The 22,086-nt window shown below is 44.2% G+C and overlaps 1 protein-coding gene across 2 annotated transcripts in view; it reads right to left on the bottom strand.

Moving 5' to 3' along the window:
- The window catches only part of SMARCC1 (SWI/SNF related BAF chromatin remodeling complex subunit C1), a 97,985-nt gene extending 78,450 nt beyond the window's left edge, over positions 1-19,535 (bottom strand). For both annotated transcript variants that reach the window (XM_074573831.1, XM_074573832.1), the window contains exons 1-5: positions 19,239-19,535; positions 11,264-11,383; positions 5,453-5,538; positions 1,671-1,752; positions 411-503 (exon numbers count right to left, since the gene is read on the bottom strand). In XM_074573831.1, coding sequence (XP_074429932.1) covers positions 411-503; positions 1,671-1,752; positions 5,453-5,538; positions 11,264-11,383; positions 19,239-19,535 — 678 coding nt within the window. The remainder of the gene's footprint in view (positions 1-410; positions 504-1,670; positions 1,753-5,452; positions 5,539-11,263; positions 11,384-19,238) is intronic.
- Positions 19,536-22,086: the final 2,551 nt, after the last annotated feature.

Below are 22,086 nucleotides of genomic sequence, written 5' to 3'. Positions count from 1 at the left end.
AGATTAAAGTTTCCCTATGCTGTCCCCACGTATCTAGAGCAGTGTATTACACGCTACCTTCTTTGGTCTCAGATTTGGACAAACGGTGAGCTTCTGCTTTATATAAGCGGGTATCCAACATTAAATCAGCCGGGGCCTGCAGCCAAGTCACTGCGACACCGAAACTACTTTTCACTTCAACAGCAATTTCAGATTTACTTTTAGAAGAGAGTTATGATTCAGTCTCCCGGTGAGGGTAACTACCAACAGGATTTTACAAACAGTGAACTTCTGGTCTTAAGCGACCTGCTGCTGCCGCCTGCTGTTGTCAGACACAACCCAGATGTAACCGAGATGTTAAAGTCAGGCAAATACATTTTATCTTACAATTGATGAAACACTTGTTTTAAGATACGTTATTGAACAGTTACCTGGTGACGTTTGACGATATCCTTCAATTTATTAGCCAACTTCAATTCTATATCTGGAATGAGGTAGATGGTCGGTCTGCTCAGACAATTGTTCTGGTGGAGAGAATAAGAAGTTAAATAAGAAATTAGTAGCCCAGCGGGGACATAAATTAAAAAAAAAAAGAACTATTAAGATCACCAATGCTTGAAAAAAAGCTCAAACATGTATCAGCTTGTGACACAGCACGGTGACTCCAGCTCCAGAAACCCCTCTGACAGCAGTATTTCCTCTACTAACCTCCCCGTCAAAGTCTTATCCTGGGTTTCTTTCTGCAGACCTGCTGTTAGCTCCGTCAGAGACATTATCAGGGAGAAAGGAACAACGTAGCTGTTCTCACATTCCTGCTTTCACAACAACATCTTTAATGTTGTCTTTGATTTCAAAGAAATTTTGACAGGCTCTACAAGACTTTGCTTGAAGGGAATGTAAGTGCCCTGTGTGTCAAATTCCAAATCTGAATCTGTCCTGTTGCACTAACATGCAGATTTATCCATTTCTACGATATCTGAAGGTACACGTTTGTTTTATTTTGGATTTTAACACGTACTCTATTAGGTACTGAAACCAACATACAATAGCAATTGTTTTTTATAATAAGAGTATTATTTCTTTTTGTGTCCCTCCTGTTTCCATTTTTCACTAGCACCTGAAAGTTACGTCTGGACTATATTATACACCAAGCTTGGTTTCAGAGTTTGAAAAAAAAAAAAAAAATTCTGTCATTCACACACAGCAGTTAAAAAAATTAACTTCAAACTGGAATACAGCTGTCACCTGCTCTTTTCTGGTAGTAACTTGTTTGATAAACTAAGTGAGAAAGTCTAAAATGTACCCTAACCCTGAAAAAAGTCAAACTTAGATCAAGCTGAAAGTCTCAAGGAAGTCAGCAACTGAAGGGATCTGTTCGGAATTGGTTACTCAGTCCTAAGGGCGCTTCTTTCACAGAAGACGGAGACACTGGGGATGCTTCCTCCTACCTTACAAACATGTCTTTCTCGCCCTATGCATATCTGCCGAATACAAGTGAAAACATCCTGAACTTTGCAAGTGATAACATGGAATTGTGACTAAAATGGGCGGGAGACGAGGGAGGAGTATAATATTCCTAGAGAAGTCGAGGATGAAACTCTTCAGTGGGTCACAATGGGGTACATAAAAAGGTGGTGAACCCCTTCCCCTGAGCACGTGAACACATACAGGTTTGTATATGAGTTTCTTGCCTGCACTAGTGTTTTCTCAATGTTCATGAACATCTCCACATTTCGATCCATACGGGATGGATTCTGCAGGTCAAACCTCCGCCTGTTAAGGAAAATTATTCAAAAATATTAAATTTGACTCTCCACCGTCCAGTAGTCAAGAATCTTTCACGTTCCACATAAAAAAAACGGTTATCTCATGGTAGCTATAAGAACATTTAAAGCACAATCACAAATATTTTTACTTCACTTAGCAGCCCTCACAAGCAAGAAAAATCACAATGAACCAAATCAACAAAATGTGACTGATTTGTGAAATGTTTAGGAATAATGAAGGTTGACATTGTCCAACAAAACCCTGTAGCAGGGTTGTGCATTCCATTACAGTCACAAAGGACAATTAAACAGAAAAAATAAGCAAATGCTCATGATGGTTTTCAACAACTAGATGAGAAAATTCATGAACAAACTCTCACGTTTCTCTTACTTCTAGTTGCACCATCCACCAGTCCCAGATTCTAATCCAGGAAAAACACAGCAATTCGTTTGCCTGACATTTTCTGAACTACTTATCTATTTAACAACAAGCCACCCCCTCACAGCATATAGGTAGCTCATAATCCACATGGGGCATTTTATGATCATCTCTATTGGACTCTGGTACTTTAAGTTTGCTACTTTGTTGGCAAAGTCTTTAAGATTCTTGACATAACAATGCAGATTCAAGTGTCTATTAGAAATGGGAGGGCTAACACAAAATCTGAGACTTTCTACTGGGAAGAACCACGAGAGCCCCCAAAGGCATCCATCCTGCTGCATCCCCCTGAACCGCACGCGTATTCACAAGTCAGGGATGAGTCAACTGCAATGATGAACGTGAATGGTGACCCCCAGGAGCCGGAGAGGTGGGACAGCATCAGCACCAGCGCCAGTCCCTCACCACGTTCAGTGCCCACAGGTGCCTGTGCCGGCTCTATCGCTCGGGCTCCTCTCCACCATCCAGGGGAAGGTGCTGTAGGAGCCTCTGGAACAGATCTGGGCTTGACCCTGAACAATTCAGCCTTTTCCAAAGCACGATGATAAGTTTAGATCACCAGGTTGTTGACTCTCAGATGTAAAACACTACCTGGTGCACTTCTGTACCTCCCAAGTTTTGGAAAAAGCTGTTGCTAGAGTCTGAAAACGCTCTTAACTGGGGCGCTGAGCCGGTGGTCAGGAGTGGCAATACCGGCAGAAGGGATTTCAGTGTGTAAAGTAAGAAATACCCTGTACACTGAACACAGTGAAAGAGCCATGCGTATCATTACCATGCAGTGACCGATATGCTTTAAGTTAACACCCCAACTTAAAATACAAGAATTTATTCCAGCGCCCATAACTAATGACAGTTTCTTTTAAACACATGCTTGTTTCCAGTAACACACCAAATCAATTTTTAAAGTTTATAAATACACAATGAAGGTAAACCAAAGCAAGACTGATTTTTAGTCACAAAACCCATTACCACACAACCATGGCATCACATCAGTATTACACTACTAAATTAAACAAAGACAATTCGGTGTTTTTCTTGAGGCTCTCTAGTATCTTCAGGAAGAAGTCGCCCACGCAGGTGGTACTGCGTAAATACGCTCTAGTGTTGGGCAGGGCTAGAACCATTCACTACTAGTGAATTACAGTTTCTATCCTAAAGCAGTATATGGACTATTCTGTTCACACTAAGGACCTGGCAAACAACTTTAATATCTTGGCATATTTATTAGAATCATCTTTCAATTTTAAATTATGACCTCTTTAAATAGCATTGTGCATGTTGAAAGGTTTACACTGACTTCTAGAAGGAGGGCCAGTCATCAATAAGTCTCAGCTCACTGCACAGCAATAAAGTGTTTTACACCTATAATACATGGGATTTGCAGAGCCAGGATCAAGCCACTGCTCCAGTATTCCCCCATTGACAGCTTCACAGTCTGTATTCCAAACACGTGCTTCTCCAATGTAATAGTTTCAAGGAAGTGAAGGAAGACAAATGTCAAATAAACACAAACTAACCTATTTTCCTAGACACCTAATAAAGTCTTCAGTACCTATGAAACAAAGATACTTAAGGCATTCAAGTTTGACCAAAATTTTTTACATTTGGTTGCCTAAAATCTGCATTACTTCATTTATTTAATGCTACACATGCCCCCAAATTTTTGCCTCCTTTTGAAACCCATACCTTAAGGTAATGTATTGAGAATACATTGTCAACATATTAAGAAATAGCACTTTCTTTAGTTGCCCATTTAGATAAAATAGTAATATTAATTCTTCCTGCCCTTAGTTTAACTGATACCCTCTGACAGGTTTTGGCAAACAACTACTCGGATTGCAGTGATAGACAAGGTATGTCCAGCTGCACTGGATAAGTGCATTTTTCAGACATACCTATTATGACGAGGAAAGGTACTTCTCCTATAAGACAGATCATTCACAAACAGGTTAAGCAAGAGCGACAATGCATACCATTAAAAAAAAATTAAAATATCATTTTTCAGGCAAAACACCACGTATTATTTGGTTGAGTCAGTGAAGATACATTCCAAGCTCTAAGTCTGATCCTCAGAGTTAAATCCAAGTATTACTTCCCTCTACATCCCACATGCACAAACACAAGGCACTACCCACTAGTTTTGAGGCATCAGCAAGAGAGTGAGAAGAGAGGAGGCAATCACGTAGCTGAGTTTTGCTGACAAATTTCAATGACTGAAAACTAAATTTGCTTGGAAAAAATTGGAATGTTTCAGTATTCATGAAGTAGGAGCCATTTAACTCCTTTATCTTAAGGCAAAGAGGTAGCAAGACACTCCTGAAAGATACGCCACACAACCACATACCACGTCCCAGGCGCTGGCAATACTGGAGTAGGAAAAAGTTAAGAGCAGCTCACTCATACCAGCTTTCTGATATATCCACCTCAGACACCTATTTAACTGATACGGGTATAAACAACTCCTAAAATTCACTAACCACACTAAAACAACTTAATTTTTGCCTTTTAATTTGCTCTTGTGGGTAACAAAGACGGTCAATTCCAGGAATGCTGTTACAGGTCTGCACAACATCAGAGCAGAAACTCTTTAAATTAATGTACGAGAACAATCTCTGCTTACTTTTATTTATCAACTTTTCATCCTCGGATTTTTTCCAGCGTTCTCAAATACAGTAATTCGTGCTACTGCTGTCTTGGAAAGAGGACTGTAACTTAAGAAACAGGCCAAAACACTACTGGGATGCCACATGAATAGTTTCAATAGTAGCGTCAATAGCTCCATGGGCAGCGTTTCTAACTACTTACACTCTCTGTTTATGGCGGTTGATAAGCAATGGAAAACTGAGCATTTATTAGTATTTACATAATGCTTCATATTCTCCCAATTATAGCTAAACTCTATACGCAATACAGTAATAAAGATTTACATCTTACAGATGGGAAACAATGATTCTAAGATACTGGTTACTTTGCTCAGTCACACAGCAAATAAACGGAAAAAAAAAAGCCTCAAGCGTGTAATTAACTCCCAACCTACAGGCTCAAGACCTTAAACTTGGACAACTTATGGTCACATTTAGAAGTGTGGGGGTGTGTCTTAAAAAAGCTACCATCAGCAAAACAGGAAAAAAAAAAGTTTCCTCTTCCCATCTCTAACTCCCTTGCCTACCCAATTCTCCAGAAAGTATTAAACTTTAAGTAGTTTGCATAGGCATTTCATGTGCTTGATGTCATGCAAAAGGTGTACAAATCAAAATAAAAAACTCACCAGCCCTGTTCATTCTTATATTTGTAAGCAGCACCAAGAATGTGACATAATGTACCTCCAGCTTTGAAATCCATGAAGCACTTTGCCTAGAACCAGAAAGAAACGTGAAAACACAATGACATTGACCTTTATGTAATTATTTTAAATGAATACACACTTGTTAGTTGAGTTTTAGGCATTTAACTTATCAAATGCATAGTTTAATTTTCAGATTAATCACTTTTGGAGTTCCACCTTAAAGGAGTTCTCCTTTAAGGATGTTTCAAGATGATTAAATGCATTTGGTTTAGGAAAAATTCACGTTTGCAAGCAGAACCCGACATATCTGAAAACTCCGAGTCCTTCCTTATGTGAGTAGCTTGCAAAAAAATTCCACGTGTAGCTGTAAAACAGAAATCAGAACTGCTCTTTGAACATCCATTTCACAGTACATTAAATCTAAAATCATAGCTGCCAGTTAAGAAGCTCTTCATCTGTATTAAGCAGACTAAAACAAATCGTTAAAAAGGAACATCTAAAACCCAGGCTCCATATTCGCTACAGCTCCCAAAGCTCTCTCCTCACATCCCTCCTCCATCACAGCAAAAAGTTGTCAAGATCGGGAAAGGTCACGGTGCACATCTGCTCTAAAATACACTAAATCCAACTCATTCGCTATCAATTATAGCAGAGTACAGTGGAGTCACACGTTCGTAAACAGGTACTCTGAATCCAAGAACTGAAATTCCAACAGGAGCACAAGGAGACCAAAAAGCTCTACTGAGTCCCACCCAGTCCTTCCTCTAAAAGGTTACTAAGAAAGCAGGGCTCTTTCTGAGACAGAAAGGTACAATTTTCTGATAGATTTTAGTTTGGAATTATCTTTTCTCTTTTACTAACATCTCTGGTCAGGATGTTTGTATGTGCTCAGGAAAAGCTCAGGTCAAAGTCATCTTAGAAATGGAAGACAAGGGGATGGCTCAGCTGAAGCCAGGAGCAGGGAAAGGCAACGCTCGATTAATTTCAAGCACAAGTCACAGACACTCAGGATCTCTCTGGTTCTCAATACAGGATTTGGAAGAGGAATACGAAAAATATGCAAGAGCACTGATGAACTAACCCGTGATAAAGAAAACAACACCTGACATAATAGAACAAATAAAAACTCTGTTTCTGTCCACCAGGCCTTCTCTTCACAGTTACAGATCCCTTTCCAATATGATTGATAAATCAATTCATTCGATTCTTCCCATCCCCGTCAGAGAGGCACAGCAGCCCAGGGGCACTCTGGAGGTGACCCTTTCTGAGGTTGCTCCAGCCGGTATAAGATGCCCAACTATTTACTGAAATAGGAAATGAAACTTATCTTTCCATACGGTTGCTAAACATACAGACCAGTATTGGTCTATTTTGTGTTTTTTTCAATAAAAATAAGAAAGTTGTACAATTCACAAAAGAGAATCTGGGGAGCTGTTTAATGGCTGAGCTCTGGTTACCAGCGTCCTTCTGCAAGCTGCCTTCTGCTGAAACTAGAGAAAGCACAAAGCTGGAGACACCACACAGACAACGGCCTTCCTAGTAGTTTTTCTACATTAGGAATGTTTCTGATTTAGCTTTTATCTTACTTTTTACAACAGAACATGTCATTTTCTTTAAAGTCTATTATATTAGCCCTCAGGAGTATTTGCTACCACAGAATGAACACCAAATTGCAGACAGTCTTAGCATTACCAACCAAGCATTTTAAACCCATACTGCAGCCAGGCAGCTAAAATGGTAGCACGGGACCTAAATGAAACATCGCCTTCCTTGGCTCTAGAGCTGCTAATGGAAAGCAAAGCAGTTCTGTGAGATATCAAATACACCAGTGTCCAAGAACAACATAAAAAAGATCCTTCATAAGCATTCAACGAGAACAGAACTGCTCCTGGTCTACCATCTGTTTAGAGCCCCGCTGTGCACAGAGTAATAAAGAGAGCTCAAAGCTGCCGCACGGGTACTCGCCAGTTTATGAGCCGCATGCATTTCGGTACTATTCTTAGCAAACTAAAGTCCTCCATGGATGGAGCAGTCTCTGATCAGAAGTTTGAATTAAAACAAAATGTTTTAACACACTGAAAGATTTTATTGCCGTAAGACTTGGCTCTGAGAATACAAGCGTTGGTTGACAAACATGCAAGCAATCGCTACCTGCTCTAAAAAGAAAAATAAATCCCATCATGAAACCAGAAGACTGACTGTAAAGGATCTTTTTGCAGTACTAGCATGCAAGTTGCTGTTACTTATCCTCAGCTGTCCTACATACATATGGTCGTCCAGAATTGACCTTTCCCTTTTTGCTGACATGCCGCAACCAAATGAAATTGCCGCAGCAAAGCCCACCTCACCGGCACTTGGGGAAACCGTTGATCTCACTGCTGTACCCAACGGTCCCTACTCCAAGTTCAGGGGTTGCTGCTGCAGCTTCGCCTTCATCCAGCTGCCCGTCATTAGCCCACATTACATCTTCCAATGACAAAGTGACACCTTTCCGCATTAACGGTGCAATGGTGGAAGGCAGTTCTGCAGCCTGGCACAAGGCTGAGCGAGCGATCCGGAAGCCTCCGGCAGCACAAGCAGGCACAGAGACTTTAGATGAGATGTGAGGCAGAAATTGTTTGCTGTGAGGGGGGTGAGCCCCTGGCCCAGGTTGCCCAGAGAAGCTGTGGCTGCTCCATCCCTGGAGGGGTTCAAGGGCAGGTTGGACGGGGCTTGGAGCAACCTGGTCTGGTGGGAGGTGTCCCTGCCCAGGGCAGGGGGTGGCACTGGGTGGGCTTTGAGGTCCCTTCCCACCCAAACCATTCTACAATTCTATGATGATTCTATGACTCTGGCAAGTTAGAATTTTACTACCACACAGAGGAAGTCCAGACAATACTTAATCATGAAAAACAGTACACAAATCTCTTCCATAGACATAAATCACATTTTTGAAGTGTCAGCAGACTCTAGCAAGACCCTCTTATTAAACTGTGGTTGTTGCTACTAGCATAAAAGGAAATTGCTTTTAACAATTAGACAAAACCTGTTCCACAGAAAAGATGCAGCTATCAATAAACCAGATTGCCCTCAACATTTTTACCCAACAAAATCCACCATAACAAGGCAATTAAGATCAACCAGCCACACAATTTGCCATCTTTAGAGTTAATATCTTAATATAGCCTTTACTTGAAACCTGCAAAACTGCCTTTAAGAGAATTAATCAGCTTTTTCTTTTTTTGAGCCTCAGTAGGACTAGATGATATGCATCTAAAAGCAATAATCAGAAGACACACACTGAAGTCAAGCTGTAACAGTCCTTCATTTACTCTAGATCTAGTCACAGACCCTGCACTGTACGGCAACCTTGCCAAGAACCAGAGCTTAAACACAAAATTAACAACACTCTCACAAGCGCAAGGTCTATTTCATCCATTTAAAGCACTGAATAAAACATCTGAACTTTATTTCAACTGATGTAGCCTGCAGTGATTTAGATGCAGGCCAGCTCAGAGCAGTTTACCTCCAATGCTGACAGAAAAGACCAGGTTTCTTTTGTCATAAGCGCCTCCAGCACTCAAGGGGAGACACTTCAGAGAATGAGCGCGAGGTACGCTGCCTAGCACTTGGAAAATATATCTAAAGGCTCTAAGGTGAACTGGAAGGACAACCTTGGTTTCACAGGTCCTCATCAGCAAGTGCTCCTGGTGAGCCACGTCCCTGTGTTTTGCAACAGCTGCAGTTCTCAAGACCAACACTTAATCTCCAATAAACCACCCTGATAAAGGAAACACTGCAGCGCATATTAATGGAGAACAGCATCACGCAGGGAATGGACTACTAACAGCAGCCTTTAGTGACGGCAGTTGTGAGCAGCAGTCACAAATTGAGGACTTTGCAGCCATCTGCAGGTCCACAGCACTCGAAGTTCTGATGGCTTGGGGGCTGCTTCTTTCACAAAAGCACAACCTCCTCCTCTTCAGGCTCCAGGAAGGTGGTGATATTGAGCAGTCACTAAGATGACCACAAACTTTTAACCTTTCAGCTTCTTTCAGTTTCTTTTCAGTGGAAGTCTGCAATACCTTTGCAATGCATTTTTGGAGATTAGCAATGTCACTAGAGACATCCCTTCGCCCCACCTCTCTTCCCAAGTCAGACATAGTTCTGTAACACCAAACCACTCTGCACGTCTCCAAAGCGCTATGGCAGAATAATAAAACCTTCTTAAAATACTGGACCAGTATCTTAAATTGCACGTACAAAGTGATAGCTAACCTCCTCTTAAGAGCACAAAACAATACAAAGGAAGATGTACTGATGAGTTGCCTTCTGTCGGAAGCAATTGAGAGCAGAGAGATCCAACTGCTGTAAACTTAAGCTGAGCAAATTTGATCAGATTAGACCTTTGAAACAGCAAGAATAGTTAAACACGGGAACAACATATTTACAATACCACTGAAATCTTTATTACCTATTTTTAAGATAAGACAAATTGATTTAAGACTTCAGAGCACTCAAAAGGTTTATCAACTTGTTGAATATGGGTAGTTTTATGGTCTACTTTGCCATATCAAAATAAACCACAGCAACATTCACTTCTGTCTCCACATCTTTCCATTACCACTGAGGAACCAGGTGATCAGAATGGAAGAAATGGTAAGATACATCTTAATGGTACCTCGTGGTGCATCTTTGCGTATTCCTAAGCACCAAGAAATTAATAAGTTTGAAGACTCCTCTTCTGGAGAAAACACACATGAATTCACACTCCTCACAAAAGAATTTACATAAGCAAAACCTCCAGGGAAAAACAATCACCATAAAATAATAAAAAATACTATTCTGTAAGTGGTGGACCAAAGAAGATAGGAGGACTTTCAATAGTTTTCAGAACAACTTCAGTTTATGATATTTCCCACTCTGTACGTATATCTAAATAGAACCCTAGATTGCACGCCCGTAAGTTCCCAGCCAGCACTCTGTGGCAAAGACGAGCAAAGACCTTCCTGCTGATGTGCACAATGTTTATGACAGTTGCCTTGGCCCATGAAACCTACCCTAAAACCAGCCAGCTGGGTGCTAGACACCATGCTGCGGTCCTTGCCTTTCACATCTGGAATCCCTTCGTTACTTTGTCCTTAGCGTTTGCTGCATCCCTCTTCCCTCTATCAGTTGTTTAGACTTCACTCAGACGAGATTGTTTTGGTGGTAGGCAGGGTTCCAAGCACAACAGGACTCATTTCTGAAGACAATCACTAGGGTACTACTGCTGAAGATGGGCCAAGTTTGAACTTTAAATAAGAAACCCTTAAAACATCAATATCATTTCTGTGTACCAATATCCTGAGCAACTGAAAAGCTATCCCAGACTAATTAGGTAACTGTAAAGAACACGGTAAAGCCATTTTTCAGCACCGGCAGCATTACAAGTTTGATGTTTAATCAACAGAAACGCCCAATGGAAACTTGTTTGTTTTGGAAAGTGCGTGTTATTCAGTCAGTTTAGGATGCTTAAGTCCAAACAGATTTGACTTAACATTTACAAGTTTACATAGAATTTTACTAGAAATTAAAACCTTTCCACAATATTCAGGAAATCGCTTCCAAATGTACAGAAAATAAGATGAATTATATTGAAAAATCTGCTTTTAAGGAGGACTGTGCTATTTCACCCTTTCCAGAGGATGCATCAACAAAAACCTCAGACGAAGCACAGCTCTCCCAATCACCTGGAAGCCCACCAGCAGCACCGATACTGGAGGAAGAACAAAACACGCTGCTGTAAAGCAGCGGGTTAACCCCGATACTCACAGGAAGCTTTGTGAAGGCAGGATTGGTGACATGTTTTCCAAAGGCATCTTCCTGGAATTGCAGCAGCTGCACCACCAGCCCAGCCAGTGTTTTATTGGTAGGAGCATCTGCTTGAACATACTGAAAGACAAAAAACACGCGCTTACTTGGGATAGAGGATAATAAAACATGAAGACTGGTTTACTCGTTCCCCAGACCACTTTATCAGTTGCAGAGCATGGTTTAAGATTTAAGGATCACTCTGTGGCTGGGGGGGGAGGTACGTGCACAGGAGGAGCACCACGGCACAAACACTTTTCAAGCTTTACTCTTAAAACACAGCACATATCTGTGAATCATCATCAGTTCATCACGGCCCCCAGTGTTTTACAGACAGAGATTAACTACTTCAATCTGATTTGTAGTTCCTAATAAAGAAACAGACTAATTCTGGCCCACACATACACAAAGCTTCTACAGCAACTTTGCAAGCTCCTTCTGTAATCAACTACTACACATTAATCCTAAAAGCATCCATTTGGTACTATATAGCATGTCATGTACAGAGAGAAAAACTGATCCAGACAACCACATTTGCAACGCTTTGCAACAATCTAAGCGTTTCCCAACGTTATACTTCTAATAAAATGCATATATGTAAAAGCAGAAATCACAGCATGGAATATAAAATACAGTCCCACGGCTGCTGAGTTTTCATTACTCCTAATATTACAATGTTCACTTACTGGGTATAATCTCCTCACCATGCCAGAAGATTTCTAAGTGTAGAACAAACATTACTTCTTCACGTAGAATATGGAGTAACACTAGGTACCCTACAGTCATTTCCCTGGGTAACACTATGAACCACGTGGCCTTTGCTCTTCCCTCAGATCACATTCTTCTGAAGCCCCTTGAAAAAATTGAGAGCCAGAACCCTCAAAAGTTTGAAGCAGAGGTGTTAAACAGCAGTCAAATCTAACTAAGCTTTCCAAAGCACCATATACAGAGCAAAAGACGTTACAAAGACACTGACTTTTCCACAATTCCACAGTACCCGACCACCCCGAGATGCAAGTTCCTTCAGCACTTGTTAAGAGACAGATAAACATATCTGAGAAATTAAATCTTATCAACTCAAAGGACGCAAATACCTGTCAGACCGCTCAGCCGTCCTGCCCTGTGTATAAAAACTAATCCAGAAACATGAGCCTATAGAGAACAGAAGGCTAAACTTCCAAAGCTGCATTTTTCTTAGCCCTCCTCCCTCCCCCTGTGAAAGGCAGGCAACTGTGACAATTTTACCCAATTAATAACTCCTATCAATTCTCATCAGCTACCACAGCGATATGGAGCAGCAATAACAGTCAGTCTTTGTTGTTGTTAGACTCTAGTTAAAGAAAAAGACTTTTGCTCTCAGGCTTTTTAAAAACCTCTAGACCCTCATGCTCCTCTCCCCTGGCAACTATTTTCTTTATGATTTTTGGACTAGCAGCTCTGGGTGCTGCAGCTGAATCCACCAGAGCAATTGAAAGCAATCTTTTGTTGGAATTACCGATCTTAGGGCGGATAGTAAATTGGAGCATGTGACTCACTCCGATGCCCCAGTTAATCCCAGCATCTTCATGGAAAACCCCATCCCAGCCCCTCCGTAGGCTGACCAGGTGCTGCAGCTCAGCGGGGAGCTGACGCTCTCACGCCTTTGTTACCACTGGTAAAACCTCCAGCAGGGAGGCACAGAATAATACTTCAATCCCTATTGCTAGATTTGCCAGAACCCTTTTTATCAGTGTTCTACCGGCTGCTAAATCAAGAAGGACGATTACCAAGACACATACAGTGCTGTGTATTTTTATAGCTGTTAATAAAAGACTTATCCTGTATTATTTTTGTAGAGTTTAAAAATAAGCGACTATCACACCCAGGATGCTCACAGATATAGTGTGTCACAGCTAATAGCCCTAGAGCTCACATCATTTTGCACGTTCAACCTTCCTGATTCAAGTCTGAATAAAACTCTTAGCTTTCAGTTCAGCTATGCCAATTATAATGCAAGCAAACAAATGCAAATTAAAAGGTGCAGGCAGAACAGGTATCTGCCGAACTACAGATTCAGGATTTGCACAAATGTGAAAACAAAAGTATAGCAGATCAAGTGCCAGACTTCGTATTAAATACTCCCATTTTTATTACTAAGACAGCTTTGGTCTTGAACACATTCACAAGACGTACACGTTAAACATGTTCAAAAAGCAAAGCCACTGGCTCCAGTTTAAACCCAGCTATTTAAGACTGTCTGCCCACCTTGCTGTACCAATTTCTCAAAATACATACCTAGATCGACAGTTATAAACTTTTTCCCAGTAAAACAGAGTACATTGTAGTAGTGCACCTTTAGTTTTGCATGGGAGACATACTCCAGGAAGATAAAAAAAAAAAATGCAAAAGCAGCTTTTGCGTATTTTCTCAGAAGCTATGCAGTCTTCACTCTGGCAACGCTGACTAGAGAAAAATCCTCATAACCACCATAACTCATTTAATGGGAAAAAGACTCTGTACTGCTACATTTGCTTTTTCTGTACAGGTTAAAAGTCTTAAAGCTTTTTGTGTCAAGTTTAACACAGTATTTTAAATTAATAAAGCACCAAAAAAATCTATAAAACGCAACAAGCATTTTGTTGCATCAGCAAGCATTGATGTCTCCTACTAACAGTGAAACAGAAGTATAGAACAATTCTGTATTTACGGCCATTATTTAAAAAAAAAAACCCAAGCAATAACAAATCAAAAAACTTTAAATTTCACAAATCTGCCCCTTGACCCATACAGTTGACTTACACGCACAGCCTCTTTAGGGCACCTAGTACAAAACTGCCTTCTGCATAACCCTCGAGCTAAGGTTCTCTCAACTACCAGTTTGAGGATTAAATAAACCATGGGAAAATAATTCATGAAAAAGATAAGTAGAGAAGGAACTTATTTGTCACACAAACAAGCCAACAAGAACAGAAAATGAAAATCAACAAGGAAATAGTCAAAGTTTAGGGTTTTCCAGTAGGGTTTCTTTGTTACACGTAAATGAGATTCCTCAGGATAACTCTGCCTGCTGTAAATACACGATGACGCGGAGCACCCAGCACTGCAACCTTAGTGAAAAACCGAATGCAGGAGAGGTTGTATTCTTGTATTGACGTACTGTATTTCTTTTTTCAACATTTTCCTTCAGCAAAACATATTTACATGAGAATATACCTGGAAAAACATATTCTTAGACACATGAAATTTTTCAGGCACTTATTCCTTTATTTGCAGATCCCATTTTTACCTCTTGCAAGAGGCACTGACAGCTGGAAGCTATGAGAAAAGAAGATAACATTAAGAGCCCCCGGCTCTATTCTGCATTGCCACTATTGCAAATTTTTTATACAGGAAAGTCACTTCTTTGCCTGGGGTACCCCCTAAACAATAAGGGCAAAAAAACCTTCAAAAGGAAACACAAAAGACTCCTCTTACACATTTATGCACACTAACCAGCACTACAAACAGATCTTTAAATCAGCAAAATAAATAAGATGATTTCCTGATCAATACGCTGGGGGTTTGAGGGGACCACAGAGGACCGGAGTCACAATATATCTGCAAGTTTTCCACTAGTCTCCACAGCAGACAGAAGCAGAAAGTGATTCTGCAGCAAATGAAGGTTTTTAAACAGTGAATTCCAGGAGACAGAAATGATGTCCTGTTCCTAGACACACAGCTTTGGCATAAGAGGATTTTGTTCAAGTGCTGAAATACCAAAGACCCACTGCCACAGCAAAGACTGTTCTAACATTTCAACGTCAATTAGAGATACAAAAACACCCACGTATCCTTAAGCAGAAGACATGTATGGTCAGAAGTCTTTTAGCGTAACTCAAATCATTCAAGAATAGAGAGTAACCACGAGCAGAGGAAATCTCTTCACCAGCAAGATTTGCCATTGCAGCTGCACTGGAAAGCCTTTGTCACGGGCGTAAGGGACAGATTCATATTCCCAGTTCTGATGTGGTTACTGACCTCAAATAACCACATCACAGCTCTGCGTTGTAGCCCCGATGCACAAAATCCTTTCCTTCCCCCAAAACAAAGAACATTCCAGCTGAGACCACTAAATAACAGGGAAAGGAAAACCAACATTAAAATGCTTTGATTTAGGTTATAACCTTTTTTTAAAGGTGAGAACACAAAAGAGCTGCAAACACAGAGAAAAATCCTCCCTCAGATTAGATCAAGGTCAGACACTGAAGAAATACTTGATAAGGTTAGCACCGACACGAGGAGTCAGAGTCAGGGCCAGCTGAAAGATAACGACAAATCCTCTAAATTCAGCTCCTGGCTGACGCTGAACAAGCAGGTGGTCTCCAGACAGACATCTTCGGGCACAACAACTGCCATTTCCCAACGGCTGCCAAGAAGCAGCTCGTCCCTCCTCGCTGTTGGGCTGAGGCTTATTAATAGCAGGGCATAAAGGGATCCCACGCTGCCGCCCGTCCTTACCCTCCTGCGGTAAAACAGGCGCGCTCCCGTCCAACACCTCACAACAGCACCGCACTCCACTAACGCAGAAAGAAAACTTATTATTCTACATTTGACACGAGTGCAAGCGGGTCCGAGATGCTCAACCAACCACCCAGATTTCCAAGTGATGATATCCCTCATCTCTGCAGTTTAGTGTCTATACAGACAGCCCATCGTATCTTCTCTTTAACTCACCCTTTAAGACAACACTCCAATTGCTCTTTAAAAACCAGAACAAACCACTCTCCTCTCTGCCCCCACCAAAAAATCAGTTTTCCAGCCTTCTGTCCCAGTGGAGCAGGGCACAGCTTTCGGAACCACCGAGTAGCTCAAGCTCCTAAAGTCCAATATATTGAACAGGACACGATGGAACACACTGGGAACGGTGCTTAGGGACTAACAGTTGTAAGGCCAACGTTGGTTTCTGCATCCTTCATAATACATATGCAAAGAAAACCCATCCCAAACTACCTCAGGAAGATATTTTAAACACAAGAAACAACTCTACTTTATGACAAGACATTTTAATACCAGCTATTTGTTGCTTAATGTCAAGGCAACTACCTAAATAACACAATATTGGAGATCACTGAGAATTAATATAGTAAAAAGGGAATTGCCCAGTTTACTTTTGAAGTACAAATTTCTACTTACAGCGGACACCTTGATGTCACCAGAGTTAGTTCGCTCAAATGCTATGAAAGCCTGTCAGATCCCCCAGGCCTTAAAAACCAGAGCAGAAACCCGTTTCCAACTCACAGGGAAGAAAGGCTCCAACATCCATACTGCGGGGTCCAAGGCCTGGGGAGAAGCGGGGGACCTCCTGCAACTCTCAGCGCAGAGAAAGAGCACAAGATGACTTCCAGACATGACACACACAAAAAAACAGGGAGCAGGAGGAAGTTTTTAATGAACAATTCTGTTTTCTGTCATTATGTTTGTTGTCACTAACAGCCCCTCCAGTGTTCCTTCCATCTTTACAGGCATCCTCTGCCCAACCACCTGAGCCTCCCCGACGCAAGCTCCCAGGGTGCACTTTCTGCACAGCCAGGGAAGGGCCTTCCTCACTGCCAGCACTTTAGCCAAGAAGAAACAGGATCTAAAGGTTTGTGTCAGGAAAACAGTACATCACACCAACACATTACAAAACCAACAGATTTTATCACCAAAAGATCTGACACAGATTGACCACACTGCCTCGACTTGAGCCCACTCCTCCCTGTTAAGAAGAGTTTTCCAATAACCAGTGCAAGTTTTCCAAACATTATTCAAACCTCTTACTTTTTTAGCTATACTCTAGAGGCACGGAGAACTCTCAGGTATTGGAAGACTTGTCTGATCTAGAGGTAAGAATGAGGTAATCGCGATTCTCTAACTCTCTCCTTGCCCATTGTGACTTCTGGATCCTTGACCAAGCTCGCTCCTGCTCTCGGGATTCTCTCTGGCTGCTCCCCAACATCCCCGGGGCTCCCAAAGTTGGGCACAACTTGGCATCACCACTGCTGAGATGTGTATATATATCTATTTCTAAGAGCACAAACTGGACAAAAGTCAGCTATAATCTGAAAGGAGTCACGAACCTACAGCAAAGCTGCCACCTGAGTTACAGGAAACAAAATTAAGAATGAACTGTCCATCATACAAAGAAAAATAACGCAAGATGAACAGAGTCCATTTACTGCACATCAAAAAGGAATTAACACTTCCATTTAGAGTATTAAGGACACATCTAGGGGAGAACTTTGTAAAGTGGGTTGATGGTTGGACTCTCTGATCCCAAGGGTCTTTTCCAACCTAAATGATTCTATGATTCTATCTTTAATCGTCAGTAGTATCAGTTTCCTTGTTTCCCAAAACAAAACTAATTTTCAGTTTTTTAGAAGTATTTTGCACAGCACTTTTCTGAAATTCTTTTGCCCAGTGGAGATTTCTTCTTAGCTCAATTCTAATTACCTTCCAGAGTTTCAGTAGTAAATATAAGCATCTAATCTTTATAACCAGTAAGACCGATAAGTGTAAACCAGTTATAATAAAGGAGTTTTGCTTTGGCGTACAAACTGAAAGCTCCCATCCTGAACTGCAGATAAGAGGACCTGCCAGGCTCATAAGGTGAGAACCAGCTCGTCTAGACAGTTTTGATTCACAGCAGCGAGGGACAACAACCGTTAATGCTTTTACTAACATGACTTGCTCTTCTGCAAAATGGCAGCTGCCAGTTCAAAGTTATTTCAAAAGTTTATTGTCTTCTGGTGGGTGTTTGATTGTGAAAATGAAATAAGAGCGCTCCGCCACAGAAGCGTAGAAACAGCAGAGGAGAACAATCAAAACAAAGAAAAACTGCAGATATACTTTGATGTTACAATTCCCTTATCAACACAAATAGTTGAAGCTGCTCCCTCAAACTGTTGCCTCCCCCTCATTGTGCAGATTCGACTGTACGTGGCTGCGCTGGAAAAAGCTATGTGGAAGGACCGGTAAAACACCCCTCCAAACCCGCTCCGGTTTTTAACGCAGGTGCCCATTCCAGGGCACTGCCACAAAAATAACCCCACCAGCGGCACCCGCAGAGCCACGGGCAAACCTCCCTGTGGGTTACGGACACCAGACCTACCAAAGAGCGGAGGGATGGACTGCAAATCGCAGGTCAACAGAGAGATTAAGGCACTCTGAGGCTGTCCAAGCATCTCTCCTTGACACGGCTCTGCCCCAGCTAACGCTCTTCCTAGGATGGCTACAAAGCTGTCTAGAGACATAGATTTGTCGTATGGGAAGTTCATCTCAGGTGGTTTTTCGACGCTTAGGTGTTGAAGGAAAGTTACAAAATCCTCGTTACAGGAAAAACACTTGAGAACAAAGCAAAGGAACAGCGAACACGCTACCTGAAAGAGGAAGAGGACGACAAGGGTAATGCGTAGGGAGCAACGGCACTACCAAAAAGTGAACCTGGAGTCCAAGCAACACACACAGAGCGTTCAAAACACACCAGATTCGGTGCAACACGGTTCCAAACAGCACGAAGAGTTGTTTTTGTTGTTTTTTTTTTTTTTTTTTGTTCTTCTTTCTTTCTTTTTAAACACCCGACACCTCCGGGGCGCGGTTTAAGCAAAAAAGCCGTACAAAAACACCCTGCCAAGCGGAGCCCGGGACTTGCCCGCACAGGAAAACTTCCCGCTGGGGCCTGGCCCGGCTGCGAACGCAGCCTGTGAGAGCTCCCCTCTGTAAGGGGAGCGGGCACCGGCCGCCTCTGTGAGGGGAGGGGAGGGGAGCGGGCCCCCCCACCCCCCGGTTCCCTCAGGAGGGGCCGGGCGCGGCGGCCAGGCCGCGGCTGACAAAGGCCGGCGGTGCCGGGCAGCCCCGGCGGGAAGGGGCCGTGAGGGACCGTTAAACCACCCCACCACCCACCCGCCGCCCAGTCCCCGCGCCCCCGCCGGGCCCGCACCTTCTTGTAGTGCTTCCCCAGCCAGACGCGGACCGAGTCGAGCTGGGACACCGTCTCCGGGCTCTCCCAGAACTTCCCCGTCGGGCCGCCGTCCTTCCGCCGCGACACCGACAGGGCCGCGCAGCCTGCGCCTCCGCTCACCGCCACAGCCCCCGCTGCTGCCGCCGCTGCCGCAGCTGCGCCGCCGGGCCCGGCCCCGGTCCCACCGCCCGCCGCCGCCACCGCCGCCGCCATTGTTACCCTCGCCGAGCGCCGCCACCGCGGCCCTGCACCTCCCACCCGCCTCACGCCGCGCATGCGTCGAGCGGCGCCGGCTCCGCCCCCCCGGGCATGCTCGGGACCTCCCTCCCCTTCACCCCCGCCCCGGTTCCCGCCCCGTCGCCGCCGCCGCCGCCGCCGCGCGCGCCCGCCCGGTGCGCTCGCGCTCCCGCCTCCGACCCCGGTGCTCCCCCCCCCCGGCTGCCGCCACCGCCCCTCAGCGCCTGCGCCCCGCCGCCCCTCCCCCACACCGCCCCGCCGCCATCTTGGCGCATGCGCCGCGCCCCCACCGCACGCGCCCCGGCTCAGCCCGCCTCGCGCCATCGCCTCACGCGTTCCCGCCGAGGGAGCCGGGGTGAGGCGGCGGCATGGTGCGATCCGAGCCCGAAAAAACGCCGTAAGTGCCATTAATACCGGCTGAGGCGGGCGCACGGTGAGCTCCGGGCCCACAAAAACACTGTGAGTGGCCTCGATGCCGGCTGAGCTGGGCTCATGGTGTGCCCCAGGACCGAAAAAATGCCTTGAGTGCCATTAATACCGGCTGAGGCGGGCGTGTGGTGAGTTGCCAGCCTGACAAAATGTCTTGAGGGCCCTTAATGCCAGCTGAGGTGGGTGCACGGTGCACTCCTGGCCTGAAAAATCAGCATGAGTGCCCTTGACACCGGTTGAGGTGGGCTGGTGGTGAGCTGCAGGCCCAAAAAAACACTGTTAAGTGCCCTCAGTAGTGGCTGAGGTGGGCACATCATGCACTCCGGCCCCACAAAAATGTCTTGAGTGCCCTTAAGACCAGCTGAGATGGATACATGGTGTGCTCCAGGCCTGAAAAAACACCGTGACATTAATATTGGTTGAGGGGGCACATGGTGTGCTCTGGGCCCAAAAAAGCACCATGGGTGCCCTTGGTACCAGCTCAGGCAGGCGCGAGGTGTACTCTGGGTCTGAAAAATCACCATGAGTGCCATTAATACTGCTGTGGTGGGCTCACGGTGTGCTCCGGGCCTGAAAAAACACTGTGAGTACCTTTGATACCAACTGACGCAAGCTGGTGGTGTGCTTCACCGCTGAAAAAACAAAGAGTGCCCTTGATGCCAGTTGAGGTGGGCACACAGTGCAATCTGAGACCAAAAAAACGCCTTGAGTGCCATTGACACCGGCTGAGGTGGGCGCACGGTGAGCTCTGGGCCCACAAAAACACTGTGAATGGCCTTAATGCTGGTTGAAGCAGGCGTATGGTGTGCTCCAGGCCTGAAAAAACATCACGAGCAGCCTAGCCTCAATACCAGCTGAACTGGGCTCCCAGTGTGCTCCAGCCCCAAAAAAACACCATGAATGCCCTTAATTCCAGCTGAGGCGGGCATGTGGCATGCTCCAGGCCCAAAAAAGTGCTGTGGGTGCCCTTAGTAATGGCTGAGGCAGGTGCATGGTGAGCTCTGGGCCTGAAAAAATGCTGCAGGTGCCCTTTATACTGGCTGAGGTGGGCTCCGGGCCCAGAAGAGCACCATGGGTGCCCTTAATACTGCTTGAGATGGGCTCACAGTGTGCTCTGGGTGTGAAAAAACGTTATGAGTGCCCTTAATACCAGCTGAGGTGCTCTGGTGGTGTGCTCTGGGCCCAAAAAACCATGGTAAGTGCCCTTAATACCATGTGAGGTGGGCTCAAGTTTGCGCTCCGGGCCCAAAAAATGGCCATGAGCGCCCTTGACAGCCATTGAATGGGGCTGCTTGGGCATCCTGGGAGATCTCGCCCTCACACCCTGCCTGAGCACAGCAGCCCTCTCCATCCACGGCAAGCTCACCCTGTGCTGACTTTTCAAATCCCTCTGCTTCATTGCCACCTGAGCAGTGCACTGATGATTTGGGGTGCTTTTTTAACTTTAAGTGTGTGCTGTCTTGTGCTAGTGCAGCTCTTGTCACCTCTGCTTGTCCCTCCATGGTTCAGCCTCCACGCAGACCCAGGCTGAGGTGGGTAGGGTACTCCTGGGAGTACTGCAGATCTGATCTCATCCAGAGCTTCTTTTTAATCTGACACACATCACGCTGGTGGAGGGGAGTGGTATATGAAGGGTGGAAAACCAAATTTTTCTGTTAAATTCATCCTGACACTCTGCTTGGACTAGGCAGTGGTAGACTGAATTTGTGATACTACCTTTTTGGCATTAAATTTCCTCTTACACAGGAAATAACTTTCTTGCTGTGGAAAGAGGCACAGTGGAGAGCTCTCTGCCCTTTTTATATTTGCTCTTCCATCTTAAGGACAGCAGTGAAGCATCAGACCTCCGTAAAGGATGACACGGCAGCTCATCCTTGGAATACGGCTGCAAGATGTGTCACCACACTTAGGGTGTTTTCCCTTTCTGTATTTCTGAAGGCAGTTGTCCCTTGCTATTGGGCAATCCTTGCATTCCTAATCAGAAATTAAACGAGCAAACACCTCTGTTCTCCCATGGGAGCGCCAGTACCAGTGAAAGCATCCTCAAGCAGTGTTGCTGCACGCATTATTCCTGGTGTGATTAAAGCTTTACACAGAAAAGAAAGAATTACATCTAATAAGTAATGGGGATAAAGAAAAAGGGGAACATAGGAAAATAGGG

This window comes from Larus michahellis, chromosome 2, assembly GCF_964199755.1.
Source record: "Larus michahellis chromosome 2, bLarMic1.1, whole genome shotgun sequence".
Lineage (NCBI taxonomy): Eukaryota > Metazoa > Chordata > Aves > Charadriiformes > Laridae > Larus > Larus michahellis.
Note: the sequence above shows the minus strand (reverse complement) of the source record. Positions and strands in the feature narration are given on the sequence as shown.